Below are 18,348 nucleotides of genomic sequence, written 5' to 3'. Positions count from 1 at the left end.
GTTAACTAGGTCATAGACTTTGCTACTACTTAATCAAGCTGTACCCAGAGCAAATCTTGTCTCAATTTTCTCATCAAGTTCAAAAATTGTATAAATAACAATCCCAATTTTTTTGTTTTCTATGGCAGATTGCCAACTTGAAGAACGAGAATGCCTCATTGGACAGTTATAGACAGTCTGCTGAGAAACAAGAGAAAGAAAATAAAGATCTCATAAGCCAAATTAACTCCCTGAAATCTCAGATACAGGAAGTTAACAGTAATACAATAGGAATTACAGGTAATAAAGTCAAATTAACTCCCTGATATCTCAGATACAGGAAGTTAACAGTAATACAATAGGACTTACAGGTAATAAAGTCAAATTAACTCCCTGAAATCTCAGATACAGTCACAGGAAGTTAACAGTAATACAATAGGACTTACAGGTAATAAAGTCAAATTAACTCCCTGAAATCTCAGATACAGTCACAGGAAGTTAACAGTAATACAATAGGACTTACAGGTAATAAAGTCAAATTAAATCCCTGACATCTCAGATACAGCCACAGGAAGTTAACAGTAATACAATAGGACTTACAGGTAATAAAGTCAAATTAACTCCCTGACATCTCAAATACAGTCACAGGAAGTTAACAGTAATACAATAGGACTTACAGGTAATAAAGTCAAATTAACTCCCTACATCTCAAATACAGTCACAGGAAGTTAACAGTAATACAATAGGACTTACAGGTAATAAAGTCAAATTAACTCTGATGACATCTCAAATACATACCCCTGAACAAACTGCCTTGTAGTCTAAGGGTAGAGTAGTTGCTTCAAGTTTAGGAGGTCATGATTTCTGTCCCTGCCAAAGTCATGCCAAAGACTTTAGATTGGTAGTCACTGCTTCTCCACCAAGCCCCTTTGGGTCCCTTTGGTAGCAAATTTAGGGGTCATTAAAATATGTACAAGTAGATTACATCTTGCATTGAACTACTATACATGTTTAATTATTGTTGTTCTTTCTATATGTAAACAAGTACTTGTTCTGAAGTTATTTGTTCATTCAGTAAGGGAATTTTGCTTTTTAGCTTTATTGCATATTTTCAAGTAAAACTTTCGACATACCAAGTGGGTGCATATGGTACATGGTTTAAGCGCCATTAGATGGTAAATTTAAGTCAATGGCGCAATGGTGCTGCCTTGAATGAACACTGAAGTTGTAGACATACATACCTGTTGCTTCTGTGAGCTAGCACAATAGATCCAGCATAGTGTGTTGGACTAGTATGAAGCAGGGTCAGTTTCATTGATCAGTCATTCTCATCCTAAAATGTGTAGGATGTTATACCAAAATCAATCAATCAATCACAGGAAGTCAACAGCCAGGACCATAGGATTTAAGTAGCTGTCTGTGTAAGAATCATGTAAAATCTGAAAAATGTGATACATCTCAAAAAAGGCTATATATCTTTATTGTGTAATTGAGTTCTCTTATGGGTCTATATTATGAAATTTGTAATAATGCATTCCAATCTATCTGCTCAGGAGATAATCAACACTGAAAATCCAATAGATTCCATTGATTTGAGTGTTATTTAGAAAGTTATCTCCCTTAATTTTGAACTCTACAGTGCATTCTATATAATTTTTATCTCCTCAGAGCATGGGTTATATGAAAAACCATATTTTAATTTCTGTTTACAATGACATTTCAAACAAAATATCTAAAATAAAAATATGTAGGCTTTTCACCCATGAATCACATTTTGCCTGATTTTGAACTGGAGTGCTACTTAAAGACTTGTGTGATTCCTTCACTTTAAAATACATTGAAATCTGATGTTGTCAATAACAATAATTAGTTGTAATGCAAAATGTACATAAGTCATGTGTATTGATCTATTGATATCAGTCTTCAAAGTTTAATGAAAATAAGTTGCATTGTTCCATTTTTTAAACGTTGTTGATATGAAGAATTTCATATATTTCTATCTTCGGTAAATGGAGAAACTTGTAAAGCTGATCATTTCATTGTAATATATTTTTTTTCTTTGCAGCCAATCAGATTGAAGATAAGCAGGGAGTTGATGGACAGGTAAATATTCTGTTGCTGTAAAAATGTGGGAAAGATTTTGTTTCTTTAAATTTGTCTGTCTGTCTGAAATAAAATATCTCATACTTTTTCATGAAATGTTTACAATGAAAACTAATTTAGAGATAGATTAATTTTCTCTTTAGATTTTTAATTTAAATCTCCACAGCTATGAAAGTTACAGAAAATAAACAATATTTTTCTTACACTATATTGCTTGAAAAACTTTAATTTAGTTTTCATTTGGTTGAAGTTGTGTAGCGGTGCCTTATATGAAATATGATAATATTCTCTTTGTCTAACACTGTAACTTATCAGGTCCTGTCATTTAAATGTAAGTAATTTCTGATATCTGGTATCATATGCTTTAACTCAATCCTACATGTACAACTAATGTATAATGAAATTAAACAACAAAAGATTACTTTGAGGCATATAGTGTAGACTAGAGATACATTACCCCACATCAAGGACAGATCCAAAAGCCGCCCCCCCCCCTACCCCCCCACTTTTTCCCTTTTCACTTTCTTGATCTATCACCGCCTTACATGGATATGTCAGATCTATAGCCATGCAAATGATTACAAAAGAAATATATGTTGTAGGTTGAGTTCCTTAACTCTGTGATAGTGGATCTTCAGAAAAAGAACTCTGAGCTGAAAACTCGACTGGAGGCCATGGAGTCTGGAGTAGTGACTAATGGAGAGGCTGATAGCTCTATAGAAGAATCGTAAGTTTGAATATGTGTGCAATCTAATTCTCTCTGTCAGCTACTCCAAAAATTGAAAATTAGAAGGTTCAGATTTCATCTTATATTTAAAGGATCATTTACATTGTAAAATCTAAGTTGTAGATCTTCCATCATTTATGAGAGCTTTTGAAGTTTCAATGGGTGAATCTTTCATTTCATTCTGAAATCATAATTTACCTCATCAAAACTACTTACAGAATACAGAGAGAAAAAACCCCTGTCTAAACCACATTTGAGTAGACCAGAAACCTGTCAAATATCTACTTAATTGAGTTAAACAAACACCTTCTTTAGTCGAATCATTTGTTTCAATGCATTTTCAATCTGTGTAAACTGAACAACAAAATAACAGTTTCAATAGTCACTTGAAAATAATTTCTTAACCAATAAATTCTCTTTTTTACAGTGCTGAAAGTAAGAAACCACCACCACGTCTTTTCTGTGATATATGTGACATGTTTGATAAACATGATACTGAAGATTGTCCTTGTCAGGCAATGGATTACGATGATGATACACCATCGCCATCTCATCACCATGGAGACCGTAAACAGTTACGACCCTACTGTGATATATGTGAAGGTAGGTTGTTATTACAGATTCTTGTGGTTTCATTTCCTCTTCTGATTTTGACTCTTAATTGATGTATAATTTTTAAAATAGGAAAACTTATTTGTTGTAGTATCCCTCCGTTGTCTGAGTTCAACCCTTTTTGACTCCTTTTGTATATAAGATCTGAGGTCAGCATCTGTTCATGATATGCACATATGCAAACTGAAATGATTTGTTGGAACCAGTTGCCCCTCCTGTATTACGTAACTAATTGTACTCTTGCTCTATAGATAGGGTTTACTGTTTCACCTTTGTTTTTTTCTATAAAACTAAATTGGACTTGAAAGTTATTTCTTCTCTGCAAACTGTTTTGTCTGGTATTCATGTAGAAGCTGCAGTAGGAACATACCCTGATAACTATCTCTGTAACTTGGAAAGGGCTGGCCATATCATGCTTTATATGCTTAGAAATTTCATTTACAAGAGAATTCAATGTATTGTGTGCATTTTGAATGAAATATATCACTCAACAGCATTTACAGCATGAATTATACCTTCCTTTCAATCAAATTAACTCTCATGGTTTTTAAGTTTCTAATGTTATATGTATATTTTTCAATAATTTTATTTTTTTTTAATTAAAGTTTGCCCATGTGTCAAAGTACTATGTATGTGCAACTCTTCCTAAACCATTCAGTTTTAAAATTTATGTACCCCTCTTTAACTATTATACTTTTTGGAGTGCAGTGATAAAATCTGACTGGATTATTCATTACTGCCAGAAAGTGTCATGTACAAAAAGAAACAAATCATAAATTAATAGAAATTGTGGTAAAACTGAACTTAGTTAAACTTACGTACACTATTTGTGTCCATCCTTTAAATTAATACCTATTTGTGTTCACTGATCAAACTTGCCATCAATATTTACCAGTACTAGAAGGTGTGATGCCGACTTTGATAATTTAACTAGCAGGGCCCTCTACGATGGTTACCCCTCTGTTATAATTTAACCAGCAGAGCCCTCTATGATGGTTACTCCACTGTTATAATTGAACCAGCAGGGCCCTCGATGATGGTTACCCCTCTGTTATAATTTAACCAGCAGGACCCTCTATGATGGTTACCCCACTGTAATAATCTAACCAGCAGGGCCTTCTATGATGGTTGCATCATCTTTTCTCTTGTTTAAGACTTTTTAAGTGCTCGCTAATCTGATTGAACAATTACTTTATTAACTGCATGATATGGCCAGTGAAATAGTCCCTGTGTTTCCAGCACTTGAATTCCATATATTATTTACCTGTATTGATCTTTTTCTCTCTTAATGAGTGCAGGAAATAAGGAGTTTATTTCTGGCCTACTCATTTCTCATTTGTCTTCTTTAAGGAGGTAGACTTATAAGGGACGTAACTCTTGGAATAAGTGATATGTTTGTTTCATACTTAATTTCACCAAAGATTATCAAACATTCATTTGAAACAATATGAAATTAATCCAAGTTACTTTGAAGCTTACATTAGATTTATATGTAATATGGTTTACATAAATACACCTATGATTTGTAAAGAGTTATGGCCCTTAACCTAGGTCTACCTCCTTAAATTATGCATTCTAACCAAATCTGTAAAAGGCCAAAGTGGTCTTTTTTATGGATTTTATTGATAAGTCATTGTGAAATTTTTAAAGTTGTTAAAGAATTTTCTTACTGACAGTTAAAAGTTAACATCCACATTGTCAAGATTGCTTTTTTGAACTTCAAAATTTGTCAAAATTGTTTCATTCAAATTTTGTCAAGTACAGTTTTACAGTTTTACACATTTGTCAGTTTGGTGTTCCCAACTATGTACAATTTCTTAATTTGCTTATATTTTTCTATGATTTTCACAGTGACATTCTTAATCATTAACTAGAAGCATTTCTATTTTGTTTGCAGTTTTCGGTCATTGGACAGAGGAATGTGATGATGAACAGACTTTCTAACCTATCACCAATAGTCTTTCATTTGAATGAAGTTATTCAGCCAATGGAATGCTGTGTTATATCAGGGCATGATGGACTTCCTTCCTATCTTTTTGTTTTGTTTTTTTGTTGATTATTTATTTGGAAAGTTGTTGTTTACGCAGATGCCTATGTTTTGTTTATAGTTTTGTTTATTTTTTTAATCCAAAAAAGTGTGTTGTTATGTCTAACTTAGGAAGGAAAAGTGCCGTCAAAAAACGAAAGAATATTTTCTAACGAGGTTGTGTTTGAACAACAATGTTCAATTTATACCTGTAGTTATAATCGGACAGTTTTAGCCGGTCAACTTTTGGATGATGCATCATGGGTATATTGATTGTGCCTATACTACTACCAGGCCATATTCAGTGTTTGTATCAAATGGCTTAAAATATCATTCTCAACATTGACATTGTAATTCTTAAAGGACAGATAAAACTGCATTTATTCAGCTGTAGAACACATTAGCAACAATGATAATGTTGAGAACAGGTATTTGCTTTAATTCTTTTGATAAAAGGAGAGCCACAAGATGTACTGAATATTATCTGCTGTCGTGCTTGAATTTTCCTGTGTGTGTATTAACAAACTAAGAGTGTGGATGCTTCAAGTAAGATCTACAGAAACCAGTTAGGGCTGCTTACAGAAACTACCATATTTCTGGGCTATGTAAGGCTTCTGGGACTAACAAGTGTTATGAAGAAATTATACACTTTCATTGCAGTCATAAAAATTACTGTTCTGATTTAGTGCTGTTGAAAAATGTTTGCTTCCAGGGTAGGATTCCAGAGATTTGAAAAGGGTGGGTTCCAGGGAGGTTTCAGAAAAGGAGGAATTCCAGTAAGTTATTTGCTTATTTTTGCCAAAATTTGCCCAAAATCTTCAGATCCACCACCTGTTCAAGAAAATGTCTTGCTTTTATTAGATATAGACTTGTTTGAATTCTTAAAATAAATTTTGTAAGTGCGAAATTACAAAACATAAGTGAAGCACATTATTTCAACATCTCTATGTCATAGTCCATGTGATGTTGATATTTTTATCAATATCATGTAATATCACAATTGTGTGTTAATAATACAAAACCGTAATGCTAAATGGTTGTGATTTAATGCTTAAAAAATACTCAGAGCGTGTCATAGTTTTTGGTTGATGCATTTTTCTAAGCAATGCCTTGTGTGAAAGTGCTTTGTATTATCAAAGTTTGAATTACATTTGCATTACATTTTTTTACAAAATTTTTCACAATGAATCTCAATTGTGTTTGAATGCAGTGGTATTGAACAATGAAAACATTTTTGTATATTTATTCTGTGGAAACAAAGTGATAGGTGTTACATGTTAAAGTCTCTCCTATTTTCCTGAACACAGAGGTTTACACTGCCTGAAATTGCTTAGGACTTCAATGACAAGTCAACATTATGGCTTTTTCATAATTAAATTCTATTAAATTTCAACTGAAACATGTAGTAAAAAGCAGTTTTGTTAAAAAAAAATGTTCACATAATGTGCAATTTTTCTTCTGAATACTGTGTGCATTATATTTTGTATTTTATTTAAAGTTAAACTACCCTCACCAAAGACCATCCGGAGACTCTTGGTGCTGCTTGGATTTGACATCGTTGCCAAGACAACCAAACTTTGACCCTCTATTACAATTGTACTGTTCAAGTATGAATGAACTCATTTAGTCTGTGCTAAAAACTTCTTCACATACCAGCTGAAAAAAAACTAAATACAAACATTTTGGGCTTTGATTGTGAACTAAATTCTACTGAATTTTCCCTAGCCTAAAAAATATTTACTAGTTCTGGAATAGTTCTTAAAGCTTGAAGCACAGACTGCTCATTAAATCACAACAGATATGGGATTCATGAACATTTCTCAAAACCACATTTTCCTTAACTTCATTTGTCCTGCCTCAAATTCTGTTTCCAGAGATTTCATTGGTCAGAATTTGAACTGAGGAAGATTTGAAGGAAGTGTCTAGTTTGTTCTGTGTTTATGAAGCCTATGCCAAGAGAATTTATGTTTATTTATGTCATTTCATTTTCATTGTGCCAAAACTGATGTTAACATTTGACTCTTCATTTTCCAATTCATTCTGGATATTAACTTTTATATGGGAAAATATTGCTGTTCAAATATTTGTTATTTGTTATGAGGAAACTTTGTCTTCACAGAGCTGAAGTTTGTACATAAACTGCAGGATTAATTTTCTTAGAAAACTATGTGTATTTTTGAAAATGGAACTCATTTTATGCAAAAATGGATAGAAGTACAACAATTTCAAATATGTTTTTATATGGAAAATGCTACTTCATAACATAGTATTCAAATAAATTTCCTTAAAAAAAAATGTCTTGTCAACAAAAATTGTCCTAATACTGTAGTTGTTGTAAATCAGTGTATGACAATATAGTTTGTTGTGAATGATTTATGATGCACATCTTGTAATGATAAAACTACATTGTAGTAATGACATAATTTGACTGTATTTTTTATTGTGTTTGAAGCCACTGTAAATATGTAACAAATTTGTAAGTATTTTAATTTATAGAATATTTGTAATATGTAGATATCAGCTGAGTAGGTTTCAATGGTCAGTGACAGTAAAGATAATAACAAAATCATAATCAAGAATCAGAAGGAGATATTAAATTTAAGAAGGTAGACCTAAGGTAAGGGACACAACCCTTACAAATCATTGGAACGTTTGTATTCAGCATTTTACATCAATTTTATGTATGCATCAAAGTAACCTGGACTGATTTCATTCTGTGTCAAATGAAAGCTTGATAGCCTTTGGTGAAATTGAAAATGATACAAACATATCACAGACTTCATGATTTACGTTCCTTACCCTTGGTCTGTCTCCTTAATGTCATGCTACAAAGGTCTTTATATATGGCCACAGCTGTGGTTAAACTTTTATAAACATATGACAAACATCTTAGAAGTAAAATAATCTTATTTTTGGGGTCATAGATAAGTTTTACCCAATTTTACTAACATTGTAACAGAATTTCACTCCACACAGTGGCCATTGAAAACAATATGAAAGAACTAGTCCGTGATCCATAGTTTTTCCTGTGATATATGAATTTATCATGAAAACAGAAAAGGAATAAGTTTTGTAGTTCTCCTGATTGATTATTATTTGGAATGTTTAAATATGATTTTCATTTTGTAAACTCCAAGTGAGATTTGACGTTGCCCTGTGTAAAACAAAAAACATGGACTTTTTCACTAGGTATAGCATTTAGTACTAATCTTGAAAATGTTATTAGTGGGAATTTTGTTTAAGTTATCATTGCTGTAAGATAATTAGTAATTTATGTAAGTCACATAGCTGAATCACTTATCATAACTTACAGATAGTTTTACATTAAATGAACATTATTGCTGTATTTATTGCTGAATCTTACTGCATTATAAACTTCATGCCATGTAAATATGGAAATTGTCATGGGTTGTTATTTTCGTTGTTTCGTTGACAAACCAGGTTTGCATGGGGGAAATCTTTGTACCAAGCGTAAACAGTATAAGTATTTTACTACATTGTCTTTTTATAATGATTTAGAAGTGGTTATGTTAAAAAAGTGTCAAATATTGAAAATAGCCCCCATGCCATAATTTCTATATTTACATGTACATGAATTTATATTACAGCACTTACATACTGATTACCCTCCCTTCTAAGTCACAGCAATACTTAATTTTATGAAATTAAAAAATGTCATTTTAAACAAAAAGCTAAGTAAAATTATTTTATGAGAATAAATTTGAATAGGAGCCTGACTTATAATGCTTACAATTCCCTTTACCTCAGAATAGTTCTTTTACCAGTTACTGCTTCCTTCTTAAATATTTCATGCTAATTGAAAAAAACACACACACCAGACAGATAGGTCAGCTACCTCATCACATAAAAGGCAGATTAGTTAACAATATTTATTTGAACTTAATTTTAAATTATCTTAGTTATCTGTTAGCTGTTTATTTCTTCCCTTTACTATATGAAACAGCCAACCAATTTGATGTGGGAGTTATTCCCTTTTCTACAAGCAGCAGCCAAGCAGTCTGCTTTGTGTTAGAGTTACTTCTCTTTTCTAGATGAAGCAGCCATCAATTTGCTCACATGGGAGCTATTTCCCTTAACATTACCTGTCTAAGAACTTTAGTGTAAACTGTATAAAGGATCATTAAATGGTCTTCCATTTCCTGTTCTTCCTTAGAGTGTAATAACAATAAGTGTATCATTTTAATAATAAGGAAATGAGTGTTATCCTTCCTTCAAACTAACGTCACAGTCCAGGAAATAATTGGACTCCATAAGTTTCCTAAAAGTCAAATTTTATCTTTAACAAAATCTGTTAGAAAATACTAATGATACTTAACCTGACCTTGAACTATTGAGCTGATCATTAAGTACATATATGAGAAGTGCTCAATTTTTGTGCATGAAGTTTATGAATTAATCCATTCCTGTGTAAATACCGTGCATTGTATTTTAAAATTCAATTGTGAGCAATTAGACAGTGTTGATCACAATTTGCATGTAATTAATCAGTAAGGCCACATTTTTAATTATCCGGGGCAACAACTCCTCACTTTGTTGGGCTGATTAATATAAATATTTGAGACTGTGAATGGGTTATTGCCCCTGTTTTTTTTTCTCAACACAGGAATTTTTTTTTTTTTTTACCACAAATGTGTACAAATTGATTTCTAGTGCTGCATTTTTTTTAATGTGTGATGAAAGGAGAACCCATTGTTAACTATTTCAGAAGAAATATTGTAATGTAATTCTAAGTGCTTTGTGAGAATTTATGCTGCATTTTTCAATGTGTGATGAAAGGAGAACCCATTGTTATCTATTTCAGAAGAAACATTGTAATGTAATTCTAAGTGCTTTGTGTGAGAATTTATGGACACCGTAGCTGAACTATTGACATTGTAAACTATGTTGTTTCCCTCTACCCTTTTTTGCTTTAAAAACTTGACAATTGAATTCATATTTTTCCATGGATGCACATTCTGATGTAAGTAAGTGATCTCCAAACCATGGTTATAATATTAATGCAGTACGATGTGGGACATTGGTTACATTCTTTACATGCTATATATCTGCAGGTTTTTTTTGGGTATTTTTTTTGTAAACCATGTAATACAGTGATACTTGTCTAAACCAAAGCCCCTTTTAGACATTTAAATTTGTTTGGTTTAGACGGGTTTTGGTTTACAGAGGTTTAGAATACATTTAAAGTGAAATGACGGGATTTGAAAAATCGCAGGGGTTTATATTAGCAGGGGCCCAATTGCCAGTAGCCACTAAAATTTGGTGGTGGGTACTAAAATTAAAATTATAAAGCTTTATTGTAATTGTAAAGAACTAAACATTTTGGCTACAAAAATTTAAGCTGTGAACTATCAAGTCACATTTTCGGTTTAAACCCTGAAGAGTGGATTATACAGGTTTTTGTATTATTCAGGGTTTAACTTAGACAGGTTTTTGGATCATTCAGGGTTGGTTTAGACAAGTTTTACTGTATTACCATTGCTGAGATAACCATTGTAATCATAGTCTAATGAAGTTCCAATATATTGAGTTCAGCTTACTGTTTTATAAGCGCGCACATTATTTGCAATAATCAAAAAAGTTTTGGTGCCTTTTATGTAACTGTTTTTGCCAGTTTTAGCTGCCTTTTCCTTGTCAATATTTGCCTTATAGTGGGAGAAATATAGTGTTTTTGGTTTTTGATAAATGAAATCCCAGCATTGAAATGATTGTTTTATTGATTATATTTCCAATAAAAATCCAAAGTAATAGAATATTATGGGCTTCAGAAAATTGTAGCAAAAAAAAAGTTTTTAAGTTTGATGACAGTGTTTAAGGTGTATAAATGTGCCATACAAATTAAATATTTGATACTAATAAATAACAGAAAGTTTTGTGTGGAGGTCATAAATTGCTATATTAATATAATAAATGATGCAAGTTTTTCATTCTTTAAGTTTTGCAATTTTTGGTCTTAACCTGAACTAAAAATTCCAAATTTATTTGTTATCTATTTCATACTTTTGACTATTTTTGGTTAAGATATTGTTTCATTCTTTGGAAACTTGGCAATTATACAAAATACTGTATTCTTTTGAAAGTGAATGTGAAGAAAAAATAATAAACAATATCTGGTACATTCTATATACATGTAGTTTTATTTAAGAGTATAAATTAAACAAAATCAAAAATAAAAAGAGGGATATCTAAAAAATACAACATTACCCAGAAAGTATCTATAAATAAAATATTATGTGGTATTTTGAAGCTGTTCTGATGGTATCAATTCCTGCCTTGAAAATACTGTGTTACATATCCATATAAACAAGGACTGTAATAAAAACTCTTTGTTAAGATAAACTATAACATTTGTTCTCTGTGTGTAACAGTTCTTCCTTCATTATCATTACCTGAAAATTAGCTATACTGATAAAATATATGTATACTATACATGTATAGAAACTTATAAAGCAGAGCAGTACCTGTTACTGTAGTCATTGGCTGAGTGGTGTTATGAATATTTTCCTTACTTTGCCAGAATTTCACAAATACTTGTACTTTAAATATTTTATTTGTATCTTTATGGGAAGTATTTAAATTACTATTATTAGGATTTTGGTATGTATTTAGAAGAATTATTGCATTTATGATCTTCACTATCTTTTTATTATTGAATGTAAATGACATAGAACTCTGTTTATTTTGGATGTAGACTTACTTCAGTGTGTTTTATAATGTCTTAGTAACATATTTGGTATATGTTAACATTGGAAGCTTTATCATGGGATTCAAATTAGTTGTAGTCCAAAGTCTAGAACCCTCAGTTTTTGACTAAGAACCTTGAATTTTATTTACCTTGGTCAAGTTGTCATTTAAAAAAAAAAAATAGTAATTGTAAATTAGTCATAAGTCATGACGTCAAAATACTTCGATCTTTTTCGTCATAAAATATGATTTTTGTGAAAAGGACTGCTTGTCCATTCACCCTTTTTTGGACACTTTGTTGACAAATGTTGATTTTCTCTAAGTGGACCATTGATTTAAAACCTGGAAAAATCCATGACATTCTACTCATCAAAGTAAATGTTAACCTCTGTTTATAAGTTTTTGAAATTCGAATGGATTACACAAAAGAATTGTACTTTATGTTGTAATATTTGAACTAAAAATATATGAAAGGCAATAGACATACTCCATGGAAGACAACTTAAGTACATTGTACTTACAGCAAAGGACTAACTATAAGATACAACTGAAATACCCCTACACCAAAATATTCAAGTGGTCAGTTTTATTTGTAGTTATTTTTTTCATGGTTCATTAATACAGGTCAAATAGATATGATTAAGTATTATACTAAGTAACTAGGAAGAAGTATATGTGTATTTACTAATTGTGAATGGTATACTTATCTTAAAATAGAACACTTCAGTTGAACTAATGGGGGTGTGATAGATACATGTAGGTATATTTAGTGTGTTTCTTGGAACAGGCTCAATTTTTTATAGTGATGGTGGTATTTTTTTATTTATTTATTTATTTTTTGCTTTCTTTTATAAATTACCTTTCTTGCTGTTCACTCTTTTGATGCCAAATAGAATATGAGGTATATTCCTCTTCATACCATTATGTTATGATATGTAAATTTGTCCTAAAAGATGTAAGACGACCTTTACCATTTTATTGTCATTAAAACAATAATACTTTTCAAAACTTTCTCCCTTACAGAATATTGATATACTCAGAAATTTAGCTAAATTTGTAAAGATAATTATAACAAAGGTTGTACCTCCAAGTTAATTTCAATACATGATGAATTATTTATACATGCATTTTATGTTACCTTATCAATGTTGGTTTATTTTCTCAATAACTGTTTATACTGAGGATAAAGTAAAGTATTAAAAAACCAGCATATAGCAAAATTCTGTTACTTGGTTACCACAGCAAAAACTAAGTCTGTTTAGAATTAGTTATTATTGTCTAATTTTTTGTTTCATTGATCTGTAAAGGGACATTTTGACAATTCTAGTGTTCTGTTTTAAGATATGGTTACTATGGTGATATCAGGGTGGATGTTAGGGTGATTTATACTGCCATGTTCACATTATATATTGCAATTCCATATCATTTATATGCATTATTAAATTGAGCTAATATGTCTGTATTGTATTTGTTATTTCATTCTCAAGAGGGGTCATAAGGTATCGTGGAAAGGGGGTGGACTCAAAAAAAATTATATGTGCCCCTCCCCATATGTACTTCATTGTTCTTCTGTAGTTTCGTATAAGAAATTCATAAATTGTACCCCAAAATGACCTACTTTTTGTGGCTTGGCCTTTGATTCTATTTACGGGGACGGACTCAAAAAACTATCTGTGCCTCCCATATGTACATCAAATCCTATTTACGGGAATGACCTAAATAATATATGTGCCCCTCCCCCAAAGGTACATGAATCATTGTTCTTCAGGTGCTTTGTATATGAAATTCATAAATTTTACCCCACAATGTCTTGTCTTGTTTCACTCGGCCTTTGATTCTATTTACATCACTCTTACCGAAAATCCTAGATCTGTCCCTGATAATTCTATAGAGAAGTTCTCAATGTCGCGGTCTGGTGTCTGCAGACGATTTGGTTACCGAACAATTTGCGTGAAAATGTATTGATCTCGATGAAATTGTACGATACGACAAAGTGCCGTATGTGCCACACATTGTGCCTTACAACAAAAGAAAGACATCGATTCGATATATCACTGAGGTTATGATTTAGATTGGTTAGGTATTCAAGGCGAGAGCATTTTGCTGATGTCTGGTCAATAACTCAACAGATCCAACAAGTTCAAAACAAGTGAAGGACTGAAAATCTCCCTTACTATAATTAATTCGTCGAAACTGTTCTTCTCAAATCGTGCTGATGTCCATTTTTTAATTCATGGAACCTAAATAAAGCAAACACAATACGGAACAAAAAGTACTAGTCACCGTAGAAGTGATTGAACAACACCGACTCCGTCAACATTTTAGAGCATACAATGTGCTCCGGTAAGGTAAGCATTCTGTTAAGAGCACCTGCAGAGTTGTACATTTTAACTGCGGTAGACTATCTATGTGAAACTACAGTGATGTATAACGCAGGAAAAAAATGGTTTCAATACGGAACTTTGAACACTATTAGTAAATAATCAAAAGGATATGGAGACGGTCAGGCTGTCAATTTGAAGGCCAATTATTACAGCAAGACAAGACGAAAAAATAGTCTATGTTATTGCCACTGAACGCATATAAAACTTTCTTTTTAGAATTTGTTGCATGTGTTTGCGTTGCATGCTGTTACACAATTCTCATTACTGGAATCTTTTTAATATTCACTCATCTTTGAAGGAACGTTATAAGTCAGACGAATTAGCTAGGTCTGAATCTGATTCGTTTCTTATAGTGTATGTAAGTCTCGGTTCATTTTCATTTTCCTTACCGGAATTTCTTATTTAGGATGTATTGAAATCCGAAGACCGATCTGTAATTTATTGTTTACTTCCGGGATCTAGAAACGCTGCATTTGCAGTGCAAGATTTTCTACCTCGTGCTTTTTTCTAACACTTATCATGTAGAAATAGATACTAGTCATTTTTTATCGGTACTTGTACACGAAAAGATGTTATGCTTTTAATACTGAATTCATCATTCTGTAAGTAACAAATCTCCATGCATTTGAATAGTAGACTAGTGCCCATTCTCGTGAAACCACGGAGTCACATGACGAGACTTAAATACCCTATTGGCAAATTAGATTTAAAAAAATTGTGTATAAAATTCGACTACAACCATTATTCAAGATATTATTTTGTAATTTACGGCAATATTTTTTTTACGCGACGCAAAAAAAATCGACAGCGGCCTGGTTCGTCCGACTCCGATAGACAATTGGAGTCCAGACAATAACTTAAGTATAAATGTTCAGATCATAAATGTAGGTGGTGAATTGAATCTTTTAAGGAATATGGGCTAGAAACTATAAAGCATTTTCCGGAAAATTACTGGAGTAAAACTTGAGCATGGGTCTCTTTAAAATTGTACTATACGATGCCATACCTCAGAAAAGATAGCTAAGTTTGAATTTCGAGCGTTGTTACTGTATAGTCTGTTAGAAAATAAGGACATAATAGAGGTCAGAACAGAAATTTTCTCACTTGAGTAGAAGTGTAAGGATATCTTTGAAATGGTACCACAAGTTATGATACCACAAAAAGAATAGGCTTGGTTTGATTTAATGAATCGAGTGTGGGTGCAAAAAGGGGCCTGAAACAAGAATAGTCCTGGTGTCTGCTTCCTCAAGTTGCCGATATTGCATGACTACGAGATCTTTCTAAAAATCTATAATGGTTGTCTGTCGGTCACACTTACGACCCTTTGAGCATGTTTGCTTGGCTATATTTTAGTTTAACTTAAGTTGAATATGTTGTATTTTTTTTCTTCAGAATTTCACGACCCTTGTGAAAATCTAGAGATAGCTGTACCACGGGAAAGCATTGATTCCCCTGAGACCAACAACCAGGAACCAAGAGTACGTTATCGCAGTGGCAGTGATCGGGTTCATATTGAGGACTGTAAAGTGAGCTCGCAAACATTTTGGGAAGCCTTGGGAAATAACGGTCTACCGGACTGTGAAAATGGTGAAAAACGAGAACAAATATTCAAGGAAAGCGGTAATGAAACTGTTGATGGGACACGCGGGTATAGTATCCATGATATGATGACGAATTCCCAACTTGGGATATACGACGACGAAGACGATGATAATGGCGATGATAAAGGGACCGACTCAGTCGATGATAATGTAGACCGTTTTCAGTTGGATTGTGAACATGAAAAACGTATTGACTCTACTTGTGACGAAAGCAAGGAAAAGGATATCAATATGGCTACTAACAAAAATCGATCAGTCATAAATGATGGATATTTTATTGAAGACGAGACAATGTCAGAGCTAGAGGAAGAGGAAATTGGAGAGGAAAATTTAGTAAGAGATGTTAAGAGTTTTGAAAACGAAATGCTAGAGGATGTGGTGATAGAAGAAGAAAGTAGCGAAAATTCAGCTACAGATGTTGAGAATTTTGAAAACAAATCAGAAAGTGTTGCAGAAAACACAGAAAATCCAACGATTAATGGAAGCGGTACACAATCCCATTCAACTAGATCAGAGGATGCACTGTTAGAGAAAAATGTTCATTCTATAAAAGAAACCACAGAGGAAGACGTGGAAGGCAAAACCGGTGACACAAAACTTCGAGAAATCCCGAATAATGACCCTGTTGATTCAAGCGGTCTGTGTTTCGAAACAAAAAATGAAGAAGTAATATCCGAGAGTAATAAAAATCAAGAAAACATCGGAGTGGTTTCTAGTAGAGTAGCCAACAAACAGAATAACGATACAAATGATCCGAATCGAGACTCTTGTGAAATAAGCTAGAAGCCCATTTCTAGCTATTGTAACTCCACAAAGACAAACTGATAGGTTTCATGCAGTCACCCTGTCTGTCTGTATGTTCGTCAGTCCGCTACATGTACATGAATCTCTATCTTAATATATAGATATATTCGTATATTACTGCCACATATTCGTATATTACTCTCTGTATTTTGATGAAACTTGTTCTAATCAACGATTATTTTTCAACATGGTCAATTTTTTGTTGGCTTTTCGCCCAGTAACGGTGCCAAACAAAGTTGTTTTTTTTTCATGCTAAAACACATCTTTTTTATTGCTTTTGGTGAAAAACCTAAAACGTCAGTACAAACTTGCTAAAAGCCCGGTGTTTTGACCGCGTTCAAGATATCTACATTATGGAATGGAATCCAACAAAAAAGTTGGGATAAATAATCTGTTCAAATTAAGTTTAAAACATGTTGCGTCTTAGTTGAAAAAAAACTTAACCCCATTTTTCAAAATGTATTAGTCCTATTCCCAAGGGGGACATACGTGTTTTTTTCATATGTTTCAATACCTACAAAACATGGAACTCCTCGCGTGCCCCCCCCCTCCCCCCTTTTGTTCCCCGTGTTGTGTTTGTTAAATTGTTATTTTAACTATCTGTATATTTGGCAATAGAGTGTAATCCGTGTGTGTATTCTGGCTTACAAGCTTGGTGTACTATTTATGTATAATATATTGTTCATTACTTGTATTTGTATTTTGTTCGTTGTTCTCTGATATCGTTAATGCTTGTTTAAAATGTAAAATAAGTCTTTCTTAATTTAATTTAGCCAATACCGACTGCCAAGCTCACAGTTCCAACCAACCAATTAGGGAAGTCAGTAAGAATTTCACAATATTATATTTTAGGTCCACGATCTACATTGCTTATTTAGTTTAATATCGTATAAAAACTTTCAAATTTTTATAGGACTGCAAAAAAATGTGGTCGTATATTGTTATGATGTTGTTGTTGTTCGGTGTTGTTATTTATTTCTCTTTGTTTCCGCGCGCCAATTTTAGTTAAAGTGAATTGAATGTCGCTTGAGGAAGTTTGTTATTTAAAATGGGATCAATGCCCCTACCATTCTGCATATAAAGGACCAAAAATTTTAAAATATGTGTTTATTTAAAATTGATTATAAAATTTTGACAATTCCTTTTTCTTAACTTCAAGTTATTTCTTATTAAATAATACATATTAAGAGATTTTTAATAGCATTCTGCATGTCAGTCTCTGGGGGCAAAAGTGGGGCCAGAACTTAAAAAAAAAAACTTTTTTCATTTCTGGTCCGAATTTTCAAAAAAAAAAATTAATAGATTCCTCATGGAAATCGCTGCAGATTTCATATATCTCTTACGGTTTTCGAGTTATAAGGCGCCGAAAAGGGGGGCACGATCCCCCCCCCCCGCCACCCCAAATGGACT

The 18,348-nt window shown here is 32.5% G+C and overlaps 1 protein-coding gene across 19 annotated transcripts in view; it reads left to right on the top strand.

Moving 5' to 3' along the window:
- LOC148606150 (uncharacterized) overlaps positions 1-17,632 on the top strand; it is a 62,975-nt gene extending 45,343 nt beyond the window's left edge. For 18 of the 19 annotated variants that reach the window (XM_088545328.1, XM_088545327.1, XM_088545322.1 and 15 more), the window contains 5 exons: positions 129-279; positions 2,045-2,082; positions 2,685-2,809; positions 3,237-3,412; positions 15,926-17,632. In XM_088545328.1, the coding sequence (XP_088401454.1) occupies positions 129-279; positions 2,045-2,082; positions 2,685-2,809; positions 3,237-3,412; positions 15,926-16,917 (1,482 nt within the window). In that variant the 3' untranslated portion in view covers positions 16,918-17,632. Of the gene's footprint in view, positions 1-128; positions 280-2,044; positions 2,083-2,684; positions 2,810-3,236; positions 3,413-5,318; positions 13,608-15,925 lie in introns of those variants that run through there. The other variant, XM_088545330.1, reaches the window with a different exon arrangement.
- Positions 17,633-18,348: the final 716 nt, after the last annotated feature.

This window comes from Perna viridis, chromosome 9 (genome assembly GCF_037379345.1).
Source record: "Perna viridis isolate PV_CMFRI_1.1 ecotype Kerala chromosome 9, ASM3737934v1, whole genome shotgun sequence".
In the NCBI taxonomy this organism is placed as follows: Eukaryota; Metazoa; Mollusca; class Bivalvia; order Mytilida; family Mytilidae; genus Perna; species Perna viridis.
The sequence above is the reverse complement of the archived record's forward strand: the minus strand, read 5'-3'. Positions and strand labels throughout refer to the sequence as shown.